The sequence below is a fragment of the Drosophila bipectinata genome, chromosome 3L (assembly GCF_030179905.1).
Source record: "Drosophila bipectinata strain 14024-0381.07 chromosome 3L, DbipHiC1v2, whole genome shotgun sequence".
Lineage (NCBI taxonomy): Eukaryota > Metazoa > Arthropoda > Insecta > Diptera > Drosophilidae > Drosophila > Drosophila bipectinata.
Window position 1 is genome coordinate 3,286,471 of NC_091738.1, and position 25,395 is coordinate 3,311,865.

A 25,395-nucleotide genomic window follows, 5' to 3' on the forward strand; every position below is an offset into this window, starting at 1 on the left:
TTTTTACCAAATATGGTGTGTGAGGTTTTTAAAATTTTATTGGTATGTTATGTTGTTTAAACAATCTAAAATTTCATTGTCCGTTCATTAAGGCAAGTTTTGTCTGTTGCACAGTTTTCAACATGTACTGCGCTCCTATCGATTGCCAGCATGATGAATAATATATATCTTTTTTATTTTCTATAACATAAATGCTTTGCTTACACATTACACTTGCTTACGTACAGATTTTGATTTTCATTTTCATTTTAATTTTTATTTTGATTTTGATGAATCGCAACAGTTTTTTTTACGAGAAGTGGAGGCTTTTAAAGCCGCCAACAAAAAGGCGCGATATGTTTTTTGAATTATTATTTAACAATTATTACCCAAACGGACACAATAAGTAACTCTGTCGGATTTCTCCGCTGGTTTGTGGTTACTTATCGAGTCCATAATGGGAGATTTTAAGAGAAAATTTTGGACAAACTTAATTGAGAAATATATGCATAAGGGGTTCAAGCGCGAGCTTTTAAGATTTGTGTTTAAACATAGGTACAAGTATGGTTACTGTTACATTAATTACAATAGGTACAATAATCATATCGAATATGCGGTAAGTGTTTAAAATTAATAAAGCGTAATTAGATAGATTTCACTACGAACAGAATAAGGGCGATGCTTCAGTATACAGATAACAATTAAGTACAATCCTTAGCCTAGACTCTCTGATTTTTGTGTGTGTGGGGGGTGTATAAATACTAAAAATATATACTCGTATTGTAGATTCCCTTCCTACATTAAGAACAGGAGGGTGGCGTACACCTTCCAGCGCGGCGTGAGGTTCGTCCAATTACCGCTGAAATAAGCTCCAGAGCTTGTAGCTGGAGACACGCTTGGCCAGGTTGGCGGCGGCGCTGCTGGGCGGAGGGTTGGTCGACTCGGTGGCCAGGGCTCGCCGGTTGTTGATCAGCTTGGAGCGCATCTGCTCGTCGATCAGCTCCTGCATGTCCATCTGCCACTGCTCCAGCTGTTGGGACAGCTCCACCTTCTGCTGGATCGACTCCAGCAGCTGGCTGTTGGCCTGCATCAGCTCCACGCGCGTCTTGGCCAGCTCCACCTCCGCCTTGGTGCGCCGCTCGTTGGCCGCATCCCGCTCCGTCTGCGCCTTGGACAGCAGCTCGTCCCGGTCGGTGTTGTCCTCCAGATCGCCCCGGGCTTGGTCGCGCTCCTCCTTTACGTTCTGCAGCTCTACGTCCGTCACTGTGACCTTTGCCTCCAGCTGCTGGATCAGTTGGTGGCTGCGTTTGATCTCATCCTCCTGCTCCAGGACAAGGTTGCGGGTCTGGTCGAGCATCTTCTTGAAGTTTCCGGCGTCCAGGTTGAGTAGCAGCCTGGTCAGCTCATCGGACATGGACGAGAGCATGCCCTGGCGGAACTCAATGGCCGGATGACCGTCCTCATTGCGCTCCGAACTGGAAATTGTGTTGTCCATCGACTCTAGTTCTAGAGATATGTCCGAGTTGAGACCTGAAATTATTAATATTATTTAATGCTTATATCTTTTCTTTTTAATATTTTTGAATACCAACCTGAGTCATCGTCGTGGCTCACTTTCAAGGAGTCCACCAGGGACTTGAGTTGTATGTAGACGGACCTAGCCTCTATCCACATGTGGTTGGGCTTCCCCGTTTCCGTATAGCTGCCATCGTCCTCGTCGCATTCCATCTCGAACTGCAGACTCTTTTTCCCTGGGGTGCTCGAATTTGTGTCCTGTAGAAAGGATTCGAATAGTAGGTATTAGTTTTTGTATCTGAGATGAAACTAGGTCTAAACTTCTTGATGTTTTGGAAAAAAATCAGATGATTTTAGAAGAAAATAATGTTTGATTTTCATATTAAACCCAATTAGTAATCCTTGTGAGGCGTTAGATGTTTTGGTTAGTAGTTGAAATTATTTTTTAAAATAAAAAATTAAACTTACGGCCCCCAATCGTTCACTGAGTACATTATTTTCCCGCTGAGAGCGCTCCAATGCCTGTAAGGTGGTCTGTGGATTTAAAAAATGTATTAATTAAATTTCATAATTGATTTTTTAAGTCTTTCTTTCAAAATCTCTGCACATATTTCATATTTTTATATAGACTTGATTAGATTTCCAAGTCCAAGTCCATAAATATTTTTCGGTTTGGAGTTTAATCTTTGCTCCAAATGGAGCAAAAAGAAAGTCGTTGCCGGGGAGATATACAGAGGTAGACCTGGGGAGCGGCACTCGAAAAACTGCGCAGTTGCCTTTTTTTAGCCAAACTCATAAATAATCTTCATTTGGCTTCTAAATCACGATTTCGTTGTCGCTACGTGATAAAGACAATTCTGATTTTCTCCTCTTGCCAATTTCTATACTATTATTCTTAGAAAAAATTTATTTTTTTCACTAGAACTTACCTCTAATTTTGTTTCCTGCTCGCGGGCGTGGCGCTCCAGCATGTGGATTCTGTCGGAGGCTTCCTCCAGGGAGGAGGTCAGGCTCTCCTTCTCCTCCTGGGCGTGCTGCAGACGGCGCTCTAGCTCCTGTCTCTTGCCCGTGGTGAGATTGAGTTCTGTCTTGATGGACTCCAGGCTGTTGACATGTTCCTGGAAAGGATTTAACTTGATTTTGAAACAACTGCCAGGAGAATAGATAAGAAAACCCACCTGTAGACTGCTATTTCTGTAGTGGTACTGGTCCTTTAGCTCCTGGATCTGTGCGCTGAGCTTGAGCTCCGTGGCATGAGCCTCCTGGATTTGCTCGGTGAGCCGTGTGTTCTGGTGCTGCAGCTCATCGATGAGGATGGTCTTCTCCTTTTCCGCCTGCCGGATAGCCGTGTCCTGGGTGTGCAGCTTATCCTTGAGCTCGTTGAGATCGGACTGCAGCTCGAGGACACGCTGGTCGCTCTCGTCCTCGGCGATCGACAGTTTCTGGCGCAGCACATGCTTCTCCTGCTCGAGTTTCTGCACAAAGATAAAGGGGGAAAATGGAAAGTTAATTATGAGTGTACTGGGCACGTAGTGTATTGTTTGTTCTATGACGTGTTGTCAATTATACGCCACTCAAGACAATGAAAGTAAAGCCAAACAATGTGCAACAGCAACAATGTAGTTGCCAGGCAAACCGCAAGGTTAACTTGGCTCTCAGCTCTCGGCCGGGCTAATTGTTTAGTTATTTGCATTTTCAATTGGCTGCAGGTTGGCCGAAAACTTCCTCTCACTCGGTTTTCTGTTTGTGCCGATTTGGCCCACTGTGCTGGCGGCCAAAAGACTCCCAGCCACAAAAAGAAAAACAGCAAAAACAATGCCAACGACTTTTGACACCAACGGCAGGCGGACTCAGCCATCAAAAGAAACAAATTCCCATTATTCAAATTAAAATGCAATTGAATTTTCACTTCTCTGTGCCAAGATGCGGTTTCCAGACAAATGGCTGGCAAAAAAAATACGAAAATTAAAAGCGCATCAGTCTGAGGAGTTTTTCAAGAGTCGTTGGAGAGTTTTCAGTCAATTGTTTGAAGTATTTGATTTTAATTAAGTTTTTTAAACATAAAGGTGTTTTATGGAGTTTTTATAGATTTTTTTAAATACGGATATATTATCTGATCATGAAGTTTTTTTTATTAACAGGCCTTAAAACATCTTTATAGGTTTTAGTAGGCTTTGAAACGCCCTTAAGACTTTTCAAGTCTTATACATAGATCCTATATAAAATGTGATCTAAGTCCGGGTTTCGGCTACCAGTCTGAGGTATTGGCACGAGGAACGGCGGCAATTAATTTGCATAATTGACAGGCGTGTGTCTGACAGTCTTAGCCAGGTATGAGTAAGCCCCACTGGCTGGGGGCTATTTGTGTTTTTGCGGGCCGACCTTTTTGGATCAAGGCTTGCGGAGACATTGAAAATTGCATGCAAAGTTTAATCGATAATTGGACCTTCAATCGACAAACACTGGCTAGCACTATATGTACGACAAAAAACGGCCTGCAAAATAATAAAATCCGCTGATAGAACCTCTAAGCCAGCCTTGTAACCAATGCAGCTTCTTTTTTCTAATTTTTTTTTTGTCTGTGGGATTATCGGAAGGCGGAAAAGCTAATGCGACCACGTATAATGAGCTAGAGAAAATCACGAGTTGGCAATAAATCTGAGAAGTCAACGCGATTGTTTCGGCCTATCAGCAAAACCAACTGGAAGTGCAGAAAAAACCGCCAGAAGAAAATAAACAACAACCCAATAAATTGGAGCGACAAAGCTGTAAATGAAAAGCTTAAATAAAATTACTAGTAATTTGCATAAAATGCAAAAGACGCCAACGATGCCGAAAAAACCACAAAGTCGTTGTCGCTGCACAAGCCAAGCACCAAACAGAAAAAAATAAACTATAAGCAAAAAAAATAGGAAAACTGCTGCAACTAGCAACAATGGAAAACTTTAATAACAAAACACAATTGCAATCAGAGACAGACTCAAAAGTCTGAGGAGACTGCGCAGCCACAGATGGAAATGAAACAACAACAAATTATATATGTATAAAAAAAAAAATAAAAATAAAAAAAAAAACAAAACAGAAATAAAATGATTGTACATATGGTACTTTCTCTGTTTCTATTTCACGCTCAATGAAATGTGTTGATGATGGCAGCAGCTCCAGCAGCACCACATCCACTACAAAGAGCCACAAGCCACCAACAGCAACACCAACAGCGGAAGTTGCCACCAAATCAGCAATACAGGGAAAAAAATTTCATTATTTCTGTGTATTTTTAATCAGATAAGTAGGTTATTATAGTTTATGATATATCTTTATGGTTTTAGTTGGAAATTTTCTAATTTTTAATCTCAAAAATAACTATTCTATTATAAAGATAATCATAAAATAAACCTACAAGTTTTACTTTAATGTTTTGATTCGCAATATGGATAAATGGCCGGTTTGAGGGACACGACAATACTGGGGGTATCGATCAATATAACTCATACGCCCCGTAGCCCTTTTCAATATTCATGAAACCCCATTCTTAAAAAATAAAATAAAATATCATAAAATAAACCTACAAGTTTTACTTTAATGTTTTGATTCACTATATGGATAAATGCCCGCTTTGAAGGATGCGAAAATATTGGGGGTATGGATCAAAATAACTCATACGCCCCGTAGCCCATTGTATATTGCAAAATGGTGTTTTGAATCAAGTATCTACTTGATATTTAAATATAAAAAATGCGGAAAAGTGTATCTGAAAAGTAGATATTTCAACCATCTTGTTTCTAATAAATTCCTTTGCAAATATAAGGTAAAAGCTACCAATTTTTCCGAGTGATACAAGCCACCACAGCAGCCGTCATAAAACAAAAAAAATGAGCTCACATATTCAAAAGCAAAATCATGTGGCAGACTTTAATTGTAGGAAAACTGAAGACGCAACATAGCAGCAGCAACAACACCAAAAGCAACACTCAACAAACAAAATCAGCCTCAAATTTCATGATGGTCATGCCAGCAGTTTTGTTTTTTGCGTTAATTTTATTACGTATTTGTATTTCGGATCTCTTTTTCATCCAAAGCTAATTGCATTGCATGATCACCTGAAATGGGATATCTCGCACAGCCAGCACAGGTAAACAAACACGCCCCTCTGCAACACCGGCAACATGTTGCCAGGTATTTCTATTTCTTTTATTTTTTTTTTGTTGCCACCAATATAAGGCTGCTGCTACTGCTGCTTGTCTTATTCAAATGCGACGTAACTCGACCCACTTTCGAAGTAAAGCGGCGCTCACTTGGAATTGTTGTCGATTCGCTGCCATTTTCGAGCTATGAAAATTATAAATATTTGTGCAGCGAAATTTTGTGCAGGAAATGTCGAAGCAATTGACACGGTTAGCGACACAAAACCAACAATAGTCTAGAGAAGAGGTAGCAACAAGCCGCCAACAACGAGCGACAGGTGCGCTGGCGATGACTCATCAATGAATGGGCCAAAAGCATTTGCGGGCAAAAGTGTGCACTTATGCAAATACCTCTCAGTCTCCCTCCAGCGGTCTATTATTGGTTACAGCTATCCAGGTAAATGGGGAAAACTTATTTGTGCTCAATATTGTGAAGTGTTGGCGGTTTGTTTAATTTCACACTTGAATATGAGAGGACTCTGTCCGCTGTGGGGTTATTGCTCATATATAATTGGAATTGGGGGATAAATAAATATATATGCATGATAAATTCAAATAATATGATGAAAATAGATTACAAACCTGAAACAATATATTTTAGCCCTGTAAGTACTTTCTATCTTTATTTAAATCCTTGAAATTAACCTTTTCAAAACTTTTCAAGTATAGTCCTTTCTTTCAACTGAAAGACTGATAAGCACTTTTTAAACAAATTCTACCCAACTAACAAATCATAGATTAATACCTTAAACCATGTGTTAAATGACTGACTATTTGCATTTCACAATCACTTTTGAAGTTGCTGATTTTTGGATTGGTAAATCATGTCTTTTTTCAGGCCCTTAAGAGACACTCATGATGGACCGTCATCGAGTCCAATAACATTACTGATGAGTCGAGTGTTGAAAGCGGCATGCCGCCAAAGCTCTAAAAATGCATTCGATAATTGCTTTAAAATAATTAACTAAATTGCCAGCAAAGTCACGCTGGCCCGGCCAGAAACGTGCCAGAAGGGGCGGTTTGGGCCAAAAGCGGGGTGATTCGCTTGAATGAGTTTTTATTTATTTTCTGTTGTTGAATTTTTTACCAACGCGATGAGTTGACAAGGCTCTATTCTTGTGGATGCAACTTGGCAGGTAAGCTGCAGTTCCGAATGTCAAATGAATGGGAATTACCTCAGCGGGTATTAATAAACCTTCAGCTGGCTTAAAGCATTTAAATTGCTAAACATTGCAATGACTCAGGCGGTGGATGAGCTCAGCTTGGATCGGATCGGTTGGGATTGGATCTTTTGGGCTGGCTGTGAGTCAATGGCCCAAACAGCATTGGTAACAGCATAGATGCAACATTACCAAATGCCTGGCCATTTTCCACATGCCTTGCCATGAATTTTCCTTCACAGTGCGTATTTTAGCCCGGTTCATAGATAAATCAACCTCACTTCGTTGAACAGCAGATCATTAAGAAAACCGAGGGAGATCTCTTTATATTTGAGAGGGTGGTTCGGATGGGAAAGCAGTCCACCCGCCAGGAAAACTACAAACTTTCCGTTTTCACAAGACTTTTCCACAATTAGTATTTAATTAGCAGCACTCGCACATAATTGCAAATGCAAATGCAAATGCCATAATGCTTTTTATTGCCAGACACAACGAAATGTAGCGCACAAATTATGAAAATTGCACGTTTAGCCATCCCGGCATTTTGACTAATTTCAGCTCATTTAAATGAAAACCGATTAACGATCGTTGATAACAAAGGGGAAGTCTTGTGAAAAAGAGTCTCTCCCTCTCACTTTGAACAATTTTCTGTCTGATTTTAGCTTGTTGTTGGCCAAGAAGCGAGATCAGCCATTTGGAGTCGAGTGTGAAACTCGGCAATTAGCCAGAATTGCTCCATAGTGCAGCCAGATTGCAGCACATCGGCCATAAATCAATTGACTCACAAACCTCTGTTGGCCAGTTGGCAATTCAATTGTCATACACACAAGGAGCCTTTCAAGGAGGCTATTAAAGTGCACTTGAAAAAATTATATGACTTTTTTTCTCAAAATTGGGGATAGTTTAGAGTCCATAAGTATTATCCTTAAGAGGTACATCTTTGATGTACAATTTCAACTTCATATTTTTCTTAAAACAAAAGCTCAAATTAAAGCATTCTCTCGGACGTATACCTATATAAATCATAACTTACTGTTTTATTATACAATATTTTTATATTCCTCACTCGTTGACAATGCACCAAAATGCAGCATTGACCCCCAACCCCGTTTTATGGCCCAAAACAGCTACTAAACCGATTTTCAACTTTGAAGTCATAAAAAGTTATAGACCAAGTCCAAAGAGGTAGGGGTTTTGGGGCTTGCGCCAAAAAGTTTGTTTATGCGCCTAAGGTCATGCCGCAGTCGCACGGTGGGCGTGGCAGCTCTTCAGGCCTCCTCCACAGTTGACTGGCTGACTTGACTGACTCCCGGCCTTTCAGATTTAGCCACAAACCAAAAAAAAAAAAGAAGCAGCCAACAGCTAATAAGTATAATAATAAAAATAATACCACAATGAGGCAAAAAGGCAGATAGTTGCCATTGTTCGGTTCAGTTCGGTTTGTCTTGCTTTGGTTTGGTCTGGTCGGAAGGCAATGCAATTTCAGATGCCCTTGGAAGGGAGGGAGTACGAGTAGATGAGTGGAAGCCGGGCCCCAGACCTCTGCCCAAGTTGGTCATGGTGAGTTGAAGGGGATGACAACAATTGGGGGATTTAGTTGCAGATTATTGCCTCACACAATTGTCTTCTTCGAAAAATAAATGATGAACCAATACAATGAGTGAACAATATTATTAAAAACAGATTTCATATGAAAAAAAGGACCTTAATTGCTACCTTTGCACATAAAAATGATTTATTAATATTAAGGGTTTCAATGACAAACTTCAAAGATCTATAAAGAGGATTATCATTATTATAAAGCCCTCATTTCATTATCTATTTCATGCTCCATTTTTTGTTAATTTTGCAAGTTCACTCCCGGTAAGTTACCTCTTGAATTGCAAATTTATAGCCCAGATATCATCACTCACTCACTTTAATTTCAAGTGCCTGGCATTGACAATTTTTATGCCGATTTCCAGACAACTCCTCCGAGCCATTGTTGGGAAAATTGTGAAAACATTGGGCAAGCAGCTGATTTTTATTTATATATCTGAGCTGAATTTTGAATGCCTCGAAGACAGAAACGATTTCGAGAGCAGAGGACCCGAGACACCTAATTAAACTGAAATTTTTGGTGAATTTTTTGTGATGAGTGGGTGATCACCGGGCCGCTCAGGTGATTGCTATTTCTGTGGGTTTGTTTTGATTGCCACAAACTTTCAATGTCGCAATTTGCAGCGGCGCTTTAAATGTTGCAGGAAAAGTCGGAAACGGTAATTATGATTAATTAGCGGCTCTTCGGAGAGATAAATAAAAAATAAAAGTAAGCGTGGGTGAGGCTTGTTTACAAAATATTCGCCCAAACTGTGATGATTCATGGGAGAAATGAAATCGGTGCAGTTGTCTTCGCTTTTGGCTTTTATCTTATCTCGGGCACACGCGAAACATGGCCAAAATAAAGTGGAAACTTATCACCTGTTGGCTGATAAAAAGTTCTCTGATTGCCGGCCGGAATGACAAAAAATTGTGCACATGGAATGAGGTAAGCAGTTAGAGAAATGCACCGAAAATTAACTGACTTCTAGATCAGATAGTGCTTGCCACCAAAAAGCAAGTCAAAAATTATTAGGCCATAAATACTTACGGCAAAATGTGACGCCCACTGCGCATGCGCACACATCTGAGACGATGAAATGGGGCAGGCTAAAAGGAAAGGTGGTTGCGGTGGGACGAGGGGGTAGGATTACGTCTGGGCCACATTTCTTTTTATATTATTTTGGCTATGACAGCGCGTGGGCCTCATTTACTTTTCGGCTCTTGGCCAACAAACTACTTGGAGTCAACAAACTAAACAAAAAATTGAAAAAAAGAAATGGCCAGAAAGTGTTTGGATCTTCGAGAAGAGGCTTTAACAATTAGTCACCGTTAGCTATAAAATCATTATAAAAAACTCTCAACTTAGGCTTTTTTTGTGAAAGATATTATTTATATCTTGGGCTATGATTTCTCTTCAAAGTAAATTATTGCCTTCCACTTTTAATCATTATTACTAATTTTTTAAAACCCCTTGTTATAATAAACACCTATCCTTCAAATCAAATACTTAAAAAACCATAAAAATATTTTTAATGCCAGAGTCGTTCTAACCAACTCATTAAATATTTCAAAATATTAAACAACTGGTGTTTTTCATTTGTTCTCGCGGTGTTCTCTAGGTGTTTACACAATTTTGAAGTATCTTGTTTTTCTAAAACAATTCTTTTGTCTAGAGAGCTCCGACGGGCTGGGCTGGCTAAGAGTTTTTTAATTATGATGGCTTCGCTAATGACGCGGACTTGGCCAAAACAGATTGCGAAAAACAGTATTAACCGAAAATGTATAAAAAAGTACATGGCTATATAAAAACAATTATCATTGCGGCACAAGTGCCCGAGTAAATGAACCCCCAAGTCAGACAAAGGAGAAGTTTTATTTAAACAGTTGTTAAAACGAACTTTAAAAAAAATCTCTGATTATTCAATGGCCAAAAAAATACATCTCCTTGTTAAAATACTTTATAATTAATAATAAATTTATGTCAGCAATAGTTATGAATGAAATTGGCACGTGCTTTGCATTTCCTCGTTAACCGCAAAAGGGGAAATGATATTGGAGCTCCGACAGCTTCCGATTGGGATGTAAACTAACCAAAAGACACTCCTTGGCCAACAAGATAAAATTAACACTTTTAAGCCAACGGAGAAATGTGTGAAAGTTACATTCAATAAACGGGAGAGTCAATAAATGCCAAAAATGAAACGTTTAAAAATAAACGAAGATGCCTACTTCCTAGTTGTATGACAGATGTTTCTTTTTTGAAAATGTCATTAATCTTGCAGGCAGGGGGGCCATTGTTAACAAGAAAGAAACATACGAAAATAATACTATGACACAGAAAATGTTAAAAAAATCTACTTGAATCTGACAATTAAGCCAAAAAGAAGTCGAAGCCAACGAAGCGGTCATCTCAGGGCCACAGAAAAATTAAGTATACGCCATGATGAGTGCCTCGCCGAGGGTAACTAGTTGAAGATTTAAGATTACGACTCCCTGGCTAGTCAGCCACTGTTGATGATGAGCTCAGACCAAGAACAATGGCCCGAACATTTGCTAAAGATTATTTCCATATAATTCCGCTTGTTTAGCGCTGAAGTTGAAGCTGAAGGAAAATCTTAAAATTTATGGCCCAATTATGTACAGCGAAGACATGTTTTATTACTCTTTCTTTGTTTATGTTTTGCTCGTCATAAATACAAATAAATAAACATTTTTTTCTTGGCTTTTTCGCTTTAGTTTTGTGGTAGCTATGGCAAAGTTTGTTGTTGGTAATTGAGCTTATTTCTCAACTCAATATTGATTAATTTATAGGGGGAGCTCAGTTTTGTCAGTGATTTATGTAGGATAGTCTTCCTTCTTTCTGAAAAAGAGTAATCTATTTTCTGATAAGGCACCTGTCTTCTATGAAAATTGTCTGAAACAATTTTCCGCATTTCCCAGGCTGGATAAACGTTTTCTTTTTTAGGGTCTTCTCCATTAAAAAGCAACTTTATGGGGCAATTTTTTGTCAGCCCGTCGTCAGCCGACACTTTACTCCGGGGAAAAGAGACCCGAGCTCCAATTACAGTTAAAGAAATGAATGTGGCAATCTGTCCATAATTCAAACTACTGAGCCAACATGATAGTGTAAAAGTGCCATCAGACAGCGGAAAAAAAGGCGGCAATAACATGGAGAGCTGCCACCTTTTACCCGGTTAAAGCCAAATTGGAGTGCAACAAGACAAAGTGACAAGCGACTTAGTTCTCAGGCTGCAATGCTAAATGGTTTCCTGGGACTCACTTACTCGGGTACTGCTCCGAATGTGTGTCTGCAGCAGAAACTCACCTCCCAGCAGTTCGGCTGGTGGCAATAGTTCTTTTTGGGTATGGATTCGGGTACTCTTTTGTGGGTACCCATATCGCTTACTGTTGGTATAGCGGCTTGGGTATTCTCTGCTTCATGTTTTTTTCTATAACACTGCGAGTATATACTTTGGTACTCCCTTTGGATACGACGGTCGGACCACCACAAAGCGCAAACGAAAATTTTCTTTTAAACGAAATGACCGCTTAGAAAGTGGACATGCAGTAAATTGTTTCTTATTGTTGCTAGAAGGAGTTAAACAGATGCGAGTATATACTTTGGTACTCCACCACAAAGCGCAAACGAAAATCTTCTCTTTTTTGATTTTTGCTTCAGTATAACTTGAGCATATTTGGTGACACGACGTGAAAGTGTGGTAAATAATAAATAAATAATAAAAACACTAAATAAATATTAAAAACAGTGACAGTGAAATAGTGATAAAAAAGGATAAAAAAGGTAATAATTATAATTATGGTTTGCAAAAGAGAAAAGAATTTATTTTCAGGCGTCAATTATAAGGCATTTGTTGCAGCCCTGGTGAAGTTGCCAGAAATTTAAAAAATATGCTAAGCGATTCCTTAATGATGGAGTATAAAGTCATTAAAAACAGCGCGAAATGTATATTTAGGACTACTTGGTAAGAATTTAAAAAAATATTGGTTTTAATTTTAATAATGATTTTTTTTATAATATTAGATGTAATTTCTGCTGATGGCGGCATTGGAAATATGCCTTAAACAACAATAACAACAGCAACAACAACACATAATTTTTGCACACGTTACAAATAAGTATTTTTAAGCCAAATAAAATGGTGTAATTCTGTGAATTTATGATAAGTAAAATAATTTTATAAATTTTTAAAAATGAATTAAATGTATTTCTATAATATTAAATAATTTTATACATATTAAAAAACAAAAATTTTTAAGAAAAAAAAAATCTTTTTCTGGGTGTGTAAATCGATGTCCCTTGGTAGATACCCAAGTGGCTATACTGTATAAAGTACCCAATTCCGTACCTAATTCGATGTCCCTTAGTAGTATGTATTTGGGTACTCTTTTTGGGTACCCCAATTCCATACTCATTGGTATACGAAGAGGTGACGATTGTACACTGCCTATGACATGCCTTAGTTAAATTCGCCTCTGAAATACATGTCTTAGGTATTGACTGGTGGGTACTCGTCTACCCTAGGGGCATAGTGAATTCGACACCCATGCACTAGTGCGGCGAACTGCTGGGCTGGGCACCTGAGTTTTGTGGGTGAAACATTTACGCAAACAATGGCGGAAAGAAGCGAGTCGAGCGCTAATTGCAAAAGCACTGCAAGGTGCAAGTAAAAAACAGAAAACGTCATTGCACTATAAAATCGGGGGTATTTTGAAACAGACTTGCTTTTGGGCCAAGATTTTTCTGATTTCCTAATTTTGTAAATAAAAAAAAAATAGTAATAGGTTTTTAAATAAGTATAGCTGCAATAGATACAGATAGAATTATTTTAGCATCTTTTATTCTCAAAACCTATAATAGAGTATTCTAAAAACCACCCTAACATAGTAGTAGATACTCCAAAAAAAAGATACAAATTGGCAAAAATAAGGCCTCTTAGTCGAAAGAGCCGTTACATAACGCCAACACTGGCTCACACAGATACACTCAAGAGACAAAAACTGTTTCGATTACGGCTTAAAGCTTTTCTATTTCTATTTCTGCCCCTCCCCCCAAAAAACCCCTTTAGTTTTCTTTCTGCAAAAGTATCTGTATCTGTATCTGTATCTAATTGTTGTTGCTCATGCCTAGTAGAGCGATCTTACAATTTGTGTTTCGGTTGTTTTTTTTGTTTAGAGCCCCTCCATCTGAGTCATTCCCCAAATAAGACGAATTCGATTTGTGCGGATGCTCAACTAAATTTAATTCGATTTTGTAATACATCCATGAGTATGCATACATTTGGAGCTACCTCTTAGGTATCTGTTTGTAGACTGATGACATGATAATTGGCCATTAAATTCGTGTTTTAAATTAAAACCTTTAATTGTGGCTCCAGTGTTGACCTTGCAAGTCGAAGCTTACAAGCCATTTAAATCTGATTTGTGTTCAAGATTTGTTAATGATGTTATGTTAATAGATAAGTTTAATATTAAATATAAAGCCAGAGGTCTTTAGTACGTATGTATCCAGTCAGTGTGTATCTAGTCAAGAAATAACACATTTATATCCGATATATCCGACAGTTTTGCAATTAACAGATCTCCCAACCCAGTTATGGTTTAGTCATTTGAATTGAACGTTCGGTGCATAAATTACTGTCATTGCCACAAGTCCTGGCCCCCTTTCTGGTCCTTACCACACTCATACACACACATAAGATGAGGCACATTGTTTATGCCACTTGGCTTGACACTCGAATTCGTTATCTGATTTGCGTGAGTCTTTGAAAAAGTTTTGCCCAGCGGCTTTTTGGCCTTTGGCTTTGACTTCTCTGGTATGGGTATGGGTATGGTATGGTGGGGCGGCTATATCGTATTTTGTGAAATCGTCTATTATTGTCATCATGCTAACGTTCGATGGCCATATATACATATGAATACTTTTTGTATATTTATTTGCATTTGTATTGGAATTTGAAATTTGCCAATTGGCTCGGCTCTTAGTCACACAAAAAATATATATGTATATATATTTATTATTGCAATGAAAGCTGGCCAATTAGCCATGTACGTATATAGCAGATATATGACAGGGTGGGGAGTGAGCTCGAGTTCAGGGAGATATTGTTAATTATTTGTCAATGAGTCAGCTGACGAGTAAAAGGCCAGTTTTTGGCTTTACCAGTATTGTATAAGTTTTCCTCACCTATCTGATGGAAATAAAACATTAATTTTCTATCAAAATATATAAGTTTTTATGATAGTCAGACTTCTATTGTTCCCAAGCATCGCTTTGACACCGAAAATTGCTTTTTGGAAAGTGAAAATGCTTTCACCTTCTGCTATTCATTAAAAATATACGTATACACCTCGGAATATGTGTAGGAGAGAAGGTAACAATTACTTCTTTTTTTTTTTAATAAAAATTATACACATGCAACAGAGGTGTACAGAGGTAAAGATGTGACAACAACAATGGTTTCAATCTCGAGAGTCTTGGGAGACTTTAGAGTCGGATCTTCAGGTCAGAGACTGCGTATCTTGCTCCGAAAACTCTAGCCAAAGTCAAAGCCGGGTTTACCGTGGTTGATAATCGCAATTTAGTTGTCGGTCTCGCTACGAAATGAATTAATTTCCCAGCAGTTATTAATTTTCAGTTGTTGGCCGTAATTTGCACATCAATAGACTTTGACAGAGAGGCGGTACAGTTGGCTCACGGACTTTGCCGCATTTAATGATGATGATGGCCAGGACGGAGCGGAACGATTATGTAAAGCTTAAATCAATATCAGACTATAATTTGCACCAGAGTCAGAGTCTTGGCTTCCTGCCCATTATTGGCCAACATGAAAACGGATTCATGATTACTGCCACAGTTAGTTGATCGTGAATCGGGTTGAAGGCCGTCGCCTTTATCTACCTTATCAAAATATTTATTTCATATTAAAATAAATACAAAAAAATTTACAGTTTCTTTTTTTTTTATTCATTTTACATAGTTTTACAATTTTTTTTTACATTTTTTTGGTATGCACTTTTTATAAGCGTTGGTATTAACCGGTTATAAATCAGGAAATCAGACCCAAATATCCACAGTTGTTCCCCATCCATCGGTGCATGTCGAAAGTGTAGAACGTGGGACCATTGGACACCCTCAAGCTTTGATTCCTTTAGAAACCGAACCAACAGTGAGGTGCCAACACATCTCGACTTCTTCAGTCGATCTAGGAGTGAAGAAATACATAGTCTAGTAAAGACTATCTCATTTATCCCTTCACCCCAAGGCGGGGTCGAACTCACATCCCTTTGTCAAAAGGCCATGTGTTTCGGATGGCCACTAGTAGGGGTCTCCTACGGGTGGCCGATGTTTTCGGGTGGCAAACTTCAATATAAGCTTAGTGGCTAAGAATGGATTAACTTTTCTTAATTTAATTTTAATATTTTATTTTTTAAGATAATAAAATCGACAGATGGGCCTACACCCAAGGCGCTTGTTGGCGAGTTAGAAAAAGACCCACAGATGATTTTATTTTTAAAATACTTTAAAGTTTCTGTTGGTTTTTAGCTTCTGAATAAGATTCTTAAATCTGCTGACACTTAGAATATGATTAAAATAAGAAAAAAAAAATCCTATAAATAATAAAATAAAATAAATAAGAACAAATTTTATGATCCAGCTCGGTTCGAACTCGTTACTCTTTGCACACCAGCCGAGAGCGTTACTGGTAGGCTATCCCCGACTCGATCTCGGCCAAAAAATGTTGTAAACTTAAATTTTTGCTTCATAACCTAATTAAGCAAGTAAAGCCAGTAGTTAACCAGAAAAGTTTATCAAGAAAAAATAAATAAGAAGTACAAAAAATACAACAGAACGTTTAACAAAATGTATTCCCCTCGGAAAAGTTTAATTCTAGCCCACTTAGAACACTTCAAGACACACTTGAGATCCTTTCGCTTTTCGGACTTGTCATAAAGCTCATTACCGGGAAAAGTTGAAAAATCAAAAGGCCACCTCTGCCGCCCCCGGAAAATCCGCATTAAAAACTAAAGTTTTCCCGATGACACGAAAAACGAGCAGAGGTGCAATAAGGAAAGTAACTCTTGACATGTAACAGAAATAGAGGGGCGGGGAAAACCAAGCACTCACCATGACAATTTTCAGACCCGTCCATAGCGAAACATGACCAAAGAAATGCTATTACTGGAAAAGAGCCAATGCGAATGCGAATAGGGTGACGCTGACGACTAATGTCCAATAATAATCGTGGCGAACTATGTATGTCGAACGACCTCAATTTCCCACCTCAATGGGGGCCAAACCTCAGATTTATGGGTATGCCATCGCCCTTTTCCAGTTCACCCCCGATTTCGAGAAACCGAACCAAAAATTAAGCCAAAAATTCTCTCGTTTGAGGGTACATTTGCATACTCCTCAGAGGGTCTACTTGAAGTAATGCTTAGCAGGTAAATGAGCTCCACTCAGTCTCAGACTGAGATTCAGTTACTGACTCATCGAGGGGTTAAAGAAGATTACAAAAATAAAGCAATTTTTGTGGCTGAAGATCAAACTGGTTTTATTTTCAGTAAATAAGATGGACACGATCTATATATATGTACATAAGTGTGTTTATAAACCCGTATTATTCGCATGCAAATTAGTTGATTTTGAAATTTTTTTTTTGCAAAAAAAGCGTCAATAAATCGTTCGAACAACAACAATGTGTTGATGACTTCACCTCAAACCTCAAAATATAAAAAAAAAGTTGTCTGGCGAACGTGAGGAGAGTTTTATTTTGAAAAATTGTATGTTTCTTTTATTTTTTGGGCACCTGGTGCGCATTTGCATGTAGAACGCGTCTTGGTTATCTAACCTTAGATACAGTAGGTGTCCAGTAGGTGTTTCGATTGAGAGGTAACCATTATTGGGAATGAAGTGTTCTTGGGTGCCTCGAGAAATCCGCCCACTTGGCATGGTCAGTTGAGTGGTAGAAGGGGCCAAGCCGTGGGCGTGAGATTCGATCGAATGGCGGAAGAAAGACTCAAACAACAGATAGATTTTTTATATTTTTAAAAATAGAATCTCAGTTTATTTAACAATTAACTATAAAATAACTTATGCAAATTTCTATCTATTATAACTAATTTCTAGATAGCCCGTAGAACTTCCTTTCATTAAAACATAAAACCTTTCATTTTCTTCAGTTACTCATATCCTGTTTTCGAATTCGAATATAATTCAATTGCAATCAAGGCCAATCAAAGAACGTTTAAACGGAATTACCTTTTCATTAGCATTCTTTGATCGGCTGGAAAGAGCGGAAAGTTTCAATTTAATATCGTAATTGATCAAAGAACGAATTGCCATCATTTGTGGCTTGCCGTTCTACTAAGAGCGCTTAAATAAATTACTGAAACCAGTTGGCCAATGTCAGAAATGGCTAAAAAGCAAACAACAAAAGTTATTAAAGCCTTCATTCAGGGGCGTAGACTTTCGAAAAGGCCAAAGGGGTATACAATAAATTAAAAATAGAGAAAAAGAAACGATTGAAATTTAAATTATTTAAATGCCTAACCGTTAAAGACGCCTACGTTTTCAAATTATATAGTTTACTTTCGGCTGCCATTTGCAACACTTCATTGTCCCAGGCTAGCGACCAAAGTCGGGCTTAAATTTCCTAACCAGTAATAGCAACAATTGCCAGTAGATCGTGATAAACGAGCGACTTACAGCCAACTAGAGTACAATACCCGGCCAGATACCAATTGATTTCCACTCACTCAATTGTTCTCTTTTTTGTGAAAACCTGGCTTGGGCCCGAATCTGGGCGTAGCAAACACGTTTTGGTTAGTTCAGACAATGGTCAACTATTTGGTGAAGTCTGTGCACTAGATATTATTGGAGTTGGCCTGGGAAATATTGAGAATAAAGGTATGTCTCCATACCATAAATTGTAAAAGCTTTCCCAGGTGTTACATTGTACTTGTGCATATTTTGGCCAAAATCTGTTTATCGCCCACAAAGGAGACTTGACTAAGCCAGCTTAGGGACCTGTAATGACCCTTCAAATGACCATTTGGGTGACCAAGGTCTGCTGCTCATTAGCATTTGAGAATTGGGCACAGAACAATAATATTATGAGGCATATAAAAGTTAATGCAAAAGCAAAATCTGAGCTAAAAATAAAAGCCAATGCTCGTAAATTGGCACACACGCTTCAACAGACCGCAAAAAAACCCAACAGATTCGGACCAAAGCTAAAACACCAACTAAGCCACATATATAGCCTTTGGTCGAAACACCTACAATCGGCTCGGGCCGTCTAATTACGTCAGTCCCGTATATAGTATGTAGTATTAGAGCTCTGGAAAAGTATAGGATGGGCCTGGTCTGGTCTGGTCTGGTGGGGTCTGAGCTGAATGGTCACTCGAAACGACATTTTGAGCCACGAAATTAATTAGATACGAAGGAACAACAATTTTGCATATTGCCAAAAATGAAAACACGCAAATAAAAGTGAATTTGTCTAAAAGAGGTGGCTTTTGGCAGACGCTTCGCGTCACTTGATATACATAAAGATACAAAAGGTAGCGTCAAGGTGACAGAAATCCAGAGATTTATGCCGTAGCAGCACGGCAGAACTAGTTGGGCAATCACCATGACTGAAAAATTAAACAAACAAACAGAAAACCAAAATGCAAATGACAATTGGCAGTGTCCGAGCCAACCTGCCCTGGGCTTGACCTCTCAACTGACCCAATTTAATTACTCCAAAGCCATTTTCATTTAATGACTAATGGAAAATGGAACATGGGAATTCTGTTTTGGCTTTTAATTGGACTTGGCTGTAATGAAGTTAATGGTTTTCGAGGTGGCATATGAATTCGATTTCAAATTGTAAATGGTTTTGGCTTAACCCTTTATAAGGCAATAACTCCGATTTTCTTCATTTTTTTTTGTTCGGTAGATAAGTGAAAATAAAAAATACACTTCTTTTTATTTTTTTTTTAAGGTGGGTTTTTCTTAATTTTTTTTTAAATAAGCGAAAAAAAGCGATTTTTTTAAACTAAGTGAAATTGTTGATTTATTTGTATTATAATGCAAAAAACACAAAAACTCAAAAATATGCAACATAATATAATATTTACCTATTTTTAACCATTAATTGAATCAATAATTCAATTTTTTTTTATTTTTTATATTTTGGATGAGAAACTGCACAACCAATTCAGATTACCACATTCACCAAATTGGCGAGAAAAGTAATCACCTGTTGAGTATTGGACAGAATTCTGACTGACCAACACTTGTTATATAAAAAACGAAAGTTGCTGAACTGCATCAAAAAGATTTTAGACAGTTTTTTAACGCAGGTTGAAAAATAATTGAATTTAAACGGTATGTTGCAGATATGCAACAAGGCCATATAAAGGGTTAAATATGTAAAAGCAAAAGTTTATCTGACAGCCCGGGAATAAAAGAGGTAATTATGGTTGGTTTCTACGTTTTTTTACCATTTTTATTTAAAATTTGATGAAGTTCGGTAACAGCATGGAAACAAAATTATGGCCCTAAGCAAAGTCACTATCTTTGCCAATATTCTTTGGTGGAATATCTAATCGATTTATAGATCAATCCTAATACACTATGGCCCCTGGGAAGACTATAACTTCGCCAATATTCATCCGATTCATAAGTGGAATACCTCAATCGATTTGTAGATCGATTCTCCATAAATCTGCATCAAAATCTGGAAACAAAATATTTTTCAGATTTTTTGTCAAATTTTCTGGAGGGTCCCCTTCAAAAGTTGGAAAAATGCATGGAAGGCCACTATGGGCCCCTGGGGAGACTATAACTTCGCCAATATTCATCCGATTCATAAGTGGAATACATCAATCGATTTGTAGATCGATTCTCCATAAATCTGCATCAAAATCTGGAAACAAAATATTTTTCAGATTTTTTGTCAAATTTTCTGGAGGGTCCCCTTTAAAAATTAGAAAAATGCATGGAAGGCCACTATGGGCCCCTGGGAAGACTATAACTTCACCAATATTCATCCGATTCTTTAGTGGAATACCTCAATCGATTTGTAGATCGATTTTCCATCAATCTGCATCAAAATCTAGCAACAAAATATTTTTCAGATTTTTTGTCCAATTTTCTGGAGGGTCCCCTTCAAAAATTGGGAAAATGTATGGAAGGCCACTTTGGCTCACTGGGAATACTATAACTTCGCCAATATTTATCCGATTCATAAGTGGAATACCTCAATCGATTTGTAGATCGATTCTCCATAAATCTGCATCAAAATCTAGCAACAAAATATTTTTCAGATTTTTTGTCAAATTTTCTGGAGGGTCCCCTTTAAAAATTGGAAAAATGCATGGAAGGCCACTATGGGCCCCTGAGAAGACTATAACTTCGCCAATATTCATCCGATTCATAAGTGGAATACCTCAATCGATTTGTAGATCGATTCTCCATAAATCTGCATCAAAATCTAGCAACAAAATATTTTTCAGATTTTTTGTCAAATTTTCTGGAGGGTCCCCTTCAAAAATTGGGAAAATGCATGGGAGGCCACTATGGCCCACTGGGAAGACTATAAAATTGGCTAAAAATATTACATCGTATCCCCTATGACATCATCTGATACTACCCCCAGGATATTACGCGGAACCTGGCAATTGGCCTTCGCACTTTCATTTCCAAATGAAGATGAAGTCATTCATTCAGTATTTTAAAAAAAGAAACAAAACAGAAATACTTGCACACCTTCAGCCGAGTTTGAGTGACTAAGCCAACTACGTAAACATGTCCCAAAACCCACTGGGCTTGAGCGGCGACGAAAATATTCAAGTTCAACGCATCGCCATGTCCTCTGTTTGGGTTACTGACACCGTCAGGTGGTGTTCCCAAACCATCCAGCATTTCCTGGTAATTCCGCTCGGCTTGGTTCCGTGCATTGAAATGCCATTAATCGGTCGGCGGGGGCGTAATTGATAAGAATACAATGTTGTACCGGCCTGGGGTTGGGTTTGGTCAACAAAAGTACATTAGCCTAACTATCGCCATGGTGGAGGAAGGAAATTGGAAGGGAAACCGGGATGGGAATATCGGCGTGCTAGTAATATGCTAATGAACGGCCACGAACTTGAGCCACGGCTTGAACTTCCCCAGTAGAGTTTGGCTGGAGCGTTTGGGTTGTTTGCCTATCGGAAACAATTTCTATTGTCATTTTCCTACATTCAGGTGTGTGCTTGTGTGTATGAACAGGTGACAGGCGAACGAACTACACCCCACCCACCTCAGCCCACTGGTTCGAGCGGTTCAAGGTCGAGGCGCAGACATAAACTTTGGTTTTGGGTTTTTCAAAAGTAATGCATAGACTTTGCTTTTTCTCTCTCCAGTCTTATCAGGTAAGTGCTTGATAATACTAATTTTAAATAGAGAAAGAAACGGTGGAGTATTTCATAATTTTTGTAAACTATAGTGCTTAAAAGGGAACTATAAAAAATCAATAACCTTATGTGTTATACTAGATATAGTTCCCTGGTTTACTGCGCACCAAAAAATGACATGTCTCGACCATTTGTCTGTTTTTTATTTTGTTTGTCTAAATAGTTAATGCCCCCCTTTTTGGTGGCAATTGCAGTGGACAGTTGTGGAAAAATAGAGTTTTCAAAGCTGCATCACCAGGTGTGGTATTTGTCGAAAAAAAATCAATATCCTGTATATATTATTTAATAGTTCCTCTGGGAATGAAAGCAAAGCCTCTCCTATAGGAGGTCATATGTACTATAAGTAGGGACACATGTCGGCATTAATCAATGAAAACTATCGGGTGAGTCAGTGGAATTTTTAAAAAGGTGGAATTTTTTACTGATATTTCGATAAAAGAAACGATTTTTACTGTTTATATCAGATATTGGATATATACTATGAATGTTCCATATCTTTCAAAAACAGGCGGCCTTATCATTATTATTTTGTTAAAGTACCCCAACACTTTTTCTTTAATTTAAAAATCTCAAGGGTTTTACCTTATCGGTTCAGTGATTTCTATAAAAAGACCTACATATATTATAGGTATAATCCTGATAAATGGCGAAATTATGAAATGATTAATCAGAATTTTGTATCTTTCGAGAAAGCTTATATATTTGTTGTAGAAGATTATATAGTTTATCAATTTCCTTTCTTTCTTTCAATAAATAATTGGAAAGCTTTTGTATTTATAAAAATTAAAAACAAGGTATTTTAATGGAAATGTTTTAAAGAGAATCTTAAACATTTAAACGTGATTTTCAAAGTTTTAAACTATTTTGAGAGGCGCTGAGGTGTAACGTACGGCTTGAATGACTAGGAAATTAATGAAAAAAGTAATTATAGATATATTACTTCAACCCACTATGTATAATTGAAACATAATACCATTGCCACAAGTCCCTATATTTATTTATTCAATTCGTATAATTCCGTGACTCACCTCAATTTTGGATGAATAGTCCTCGATTAGCTTCTCCTGCTGCTTGACCAGCTCCTCGTTCTTCTCCAGCAGGGCCTTGCCCAGTTCGGCGGCCAGCAGGATGTCCGACTCCTTTTGCTGCAACTGGGCCCAGACATCCGGTTCCTGGTCCTGGTGCCGTCGGGCCTCCATGGCGCTGATGTAGTGCTCTAAATCAATCGAATCCCCAATTAGTGACGAGTGGTCGAGGTCGAGATGGTCGAAGCCGGAGTCGTCCGGCCGGAGAACGCCTCCTCCGGGCTTATCGAACTGACGTGCCCGCTTCGACTTTCCGCCAATGCTGATGCCGATGCCGCTGCTGCTGCTGCTGCTGCTGCTGCTGCTACTACTGAGGCTGCTGAGGCGGCTGTTGTTGTTGCTTTTGTTGGTGGATATGGATGAGGCAATGGCAGCAGCGGTTATAGCATTCGCTAGCTTTGGTTTATGCATGATCGTTAGCTTCAGGCGGGGTGTGTTGTGGTGTGGTGTTTGTGGTGTATTACGGGCAAAGACAACGAACCAAATTTACAGACATAACACACACACACACACTCACTACTTGGTCAGTAATTTAAAGTTAGATGCAATTTTAATTGAATCGCTTTTTAAGGCTGAGACAGGCAGGTTAGGTATTCAGATGATCGGTTTTTATTTGGAGGATTAGCTGATGTTGTATTTGCAGTTGGGGCGACGACAACACGATGATATATCCGAGCATAGTTCCATGGGCCGAACTGCCCCCGAAAGAGCAGGCGATATCGTGGGTTAAGACTGCATTTAATAGTGTAATAGTGGGTTAGATATATAGATAGTAAGTACACATCCCTAATGGCAATTGGCATTTAATGAGAGAGATATGCTATATACAGTATAAGACAGCACAGGGCTAATCTCAGGGCTCTAAGCGAATTGGCCAAAAGGAGCGTGGGTCACGTTGAGCATTTGCGAGCACGTTTTCAGTTACTTGTTTTTGGGTTTTTGGCCAGAAGGGGGTGTTTTCAGGAGGTGGGAGGGATGACATACAACTACAGTGTTAAGCAAGAGGGTTAATATAAAATGGAATTTGTCGTTAGCCCGTCTTTAGTTGGTCTTTAGTTAAGCTTCATGCGGTTTAAGTAGCCAATGGGTTTTGGTTTCCAAATGGGTGTTAATACTGATGGAGAATTTAAAACTATTTTTGGGGGACTACCACTTAGTGATTCAATGGATGTTGAAATAGAACCGAAATGATCGCAAGCCCCTCTAGGGTCTAAACCACACTTTTCGAGTTTATTTTTCAGTTAAAATTTGTAACCGATTTATATATGTATGTATATATTTTTTGGTAGTTTCGGCATTTGTTATATAGAAAATTCATTTGGCAAGCACTTCACGCTTTGCTGCCTTTTGGTAGCCAAAAGCCACTGCTGTTTGGGCCAACATAAATAATATGGTTTAAGCTACGCTTTTTTTTTTTTGGCCAACAATTATTTTATTTCTTTATTTTTTTTGGAGCAACACAGACACAGTTCACAAATGCACTGACACAACATTGTTATGTTTTTTGTTTTTGGTATTATTGTTTTGGATTTCCGCTACAGTTTTGGCCAGATTATTGACAAAACAACAAAAAATAAACGCGCGCTTTGCATGGATTTTGGTCTAATTAATTCCCCCAAACGGAAAGTATCCATCAGATACTTTCCACTTTCGCAAAACGCGGCTAGAGTTTGGCTTTATTTTTCTGTTCAAAATATATATAGATATATACTAGTGTTATATCCGTAAATGAAAGAGGGCAGAAACCTCGGTCACGACGACGCTGCTCCACTCCAAAGCACTCCACTTCCGATTCTCGGATTCTCCGAATCTCTGATTCTCTGGTGCCGTGTAAACCGCGTTCGCCTCGCTTCGTTTAAGTTCGGCTCGAATCTCGATTCTCTAGCTACGATTTTTTGTGGCTTTCCCCAGCTTTTTGTTTGTGTAACGGGGGGGCGGCGCGGAGGCGTGGCATATACGTCTGAATGGCGCGAACGTTCGTTACTAACTGAAGTGAACAGCGCCGTGCTACGAAAATTGGCAAAACAAATGAGTAACCAAGCGACGATGTCGGCCCGAAGTGGAAGCTCCCCCGGCTTGGCCAAGACTCGTCGTATCTTGGCAACAACAACGAAACACGGTAGCAACTGTGACTCTCTTAGTTACGGCTCCAAAGAGAGTAGCGACAGGGTTGTCGAGTCGTTGGCTCTGAACTTACCTGATTAGATTACGGTAATGTGTGGAGTAATATTGGTTACAAGGTAATCGAGATAAGGTCTAAATGAAAAAAGTGCAATATGGTTTGGCAGATAACCGTTTATTGATTAGTTATTTATCAAAAAATATATAAAAAAGCTAAAAATTTATTTATAAAACCCCTCCGAGCCTGACAACCCTCTGCGAACTCCCAACTCCATGGGTGAGAGGCGCCCCTTTGTGGCGCTCGCT

At 38.6% G+C, this 25,395-nt stretch overlaps 1 protein-coding gene across 3 annotated transcripts; it reads right to left on the minus strand.

The window, feature by feature from the left end:
• Positions 1–20: 20 nt before the first annotated feature.
• Positions 21–24,966, minus strand: LOC108127648 (bicaudal D-related protein homolog). Of its 3 annotated transcripts, none has more exons than XM_017244821.3 (7): positions 24,715–24,966; positions 22,912–23,700; positions 2,673–2,969; positions 2,424–2,612; positions 1,963–2,028; positions 1,572–1,752; positions 21–1,509 (listed from the first exon to the last, which is right to left on the minus strand). In XM_017244821.3, the coding sequence occupies exons 2-7, from the start codon at positions 23,377–23,379 to the stop codon at positions 833–835; spliced, it is 1,878 nt and encodes a 625-aa protein (XP_017100310.2). In that variant the 5' UTR covers positions 23,380–23,700; positions 24,715–24,966; the 3' UTR covers positions 21–832. The 3 variants fall into 3 exon arrangements, with proteins under 3 accessions (XP_017100310.2, XP_017100313.1, XP_017100311.2); XM_017244824.3 differs by having other exon boundaries at positions 22,912–23,099; positions 24,715–24,965; XM_017244822.3 differs by lacking the exon at positions 24,715–24,966 and adding an exon at positions 24,680–24,695.
• Positions 24,967–25,395: the final 429 nt, after the last annotated feature.

Excerpts from the sequence above, each read along its gene's own strand:
- LOC108127648 (XM_017244821.3), bottom strand. The coding sequence starts at position 23,379 with ATGCATAAACCAAAGCTAGCGAATGCTATAACCGCTGCTGCCATTGCC. Across the intron at positions 2,613-2,672 it reads ACAGAAATAGCAGTCTACAG|GAACATGTCAACAGCCTGGA; the intron begins GTGGGTTTTCTT and ends AATCCTTTCCAG. Across the intron at positions 1,510-1,571 it reads GAGCCACGACGATGACTCAG|GTCTCAACTCGGACATATCT; the intron begins GTTGGTATTCAA and ends TAATAATTTCAG.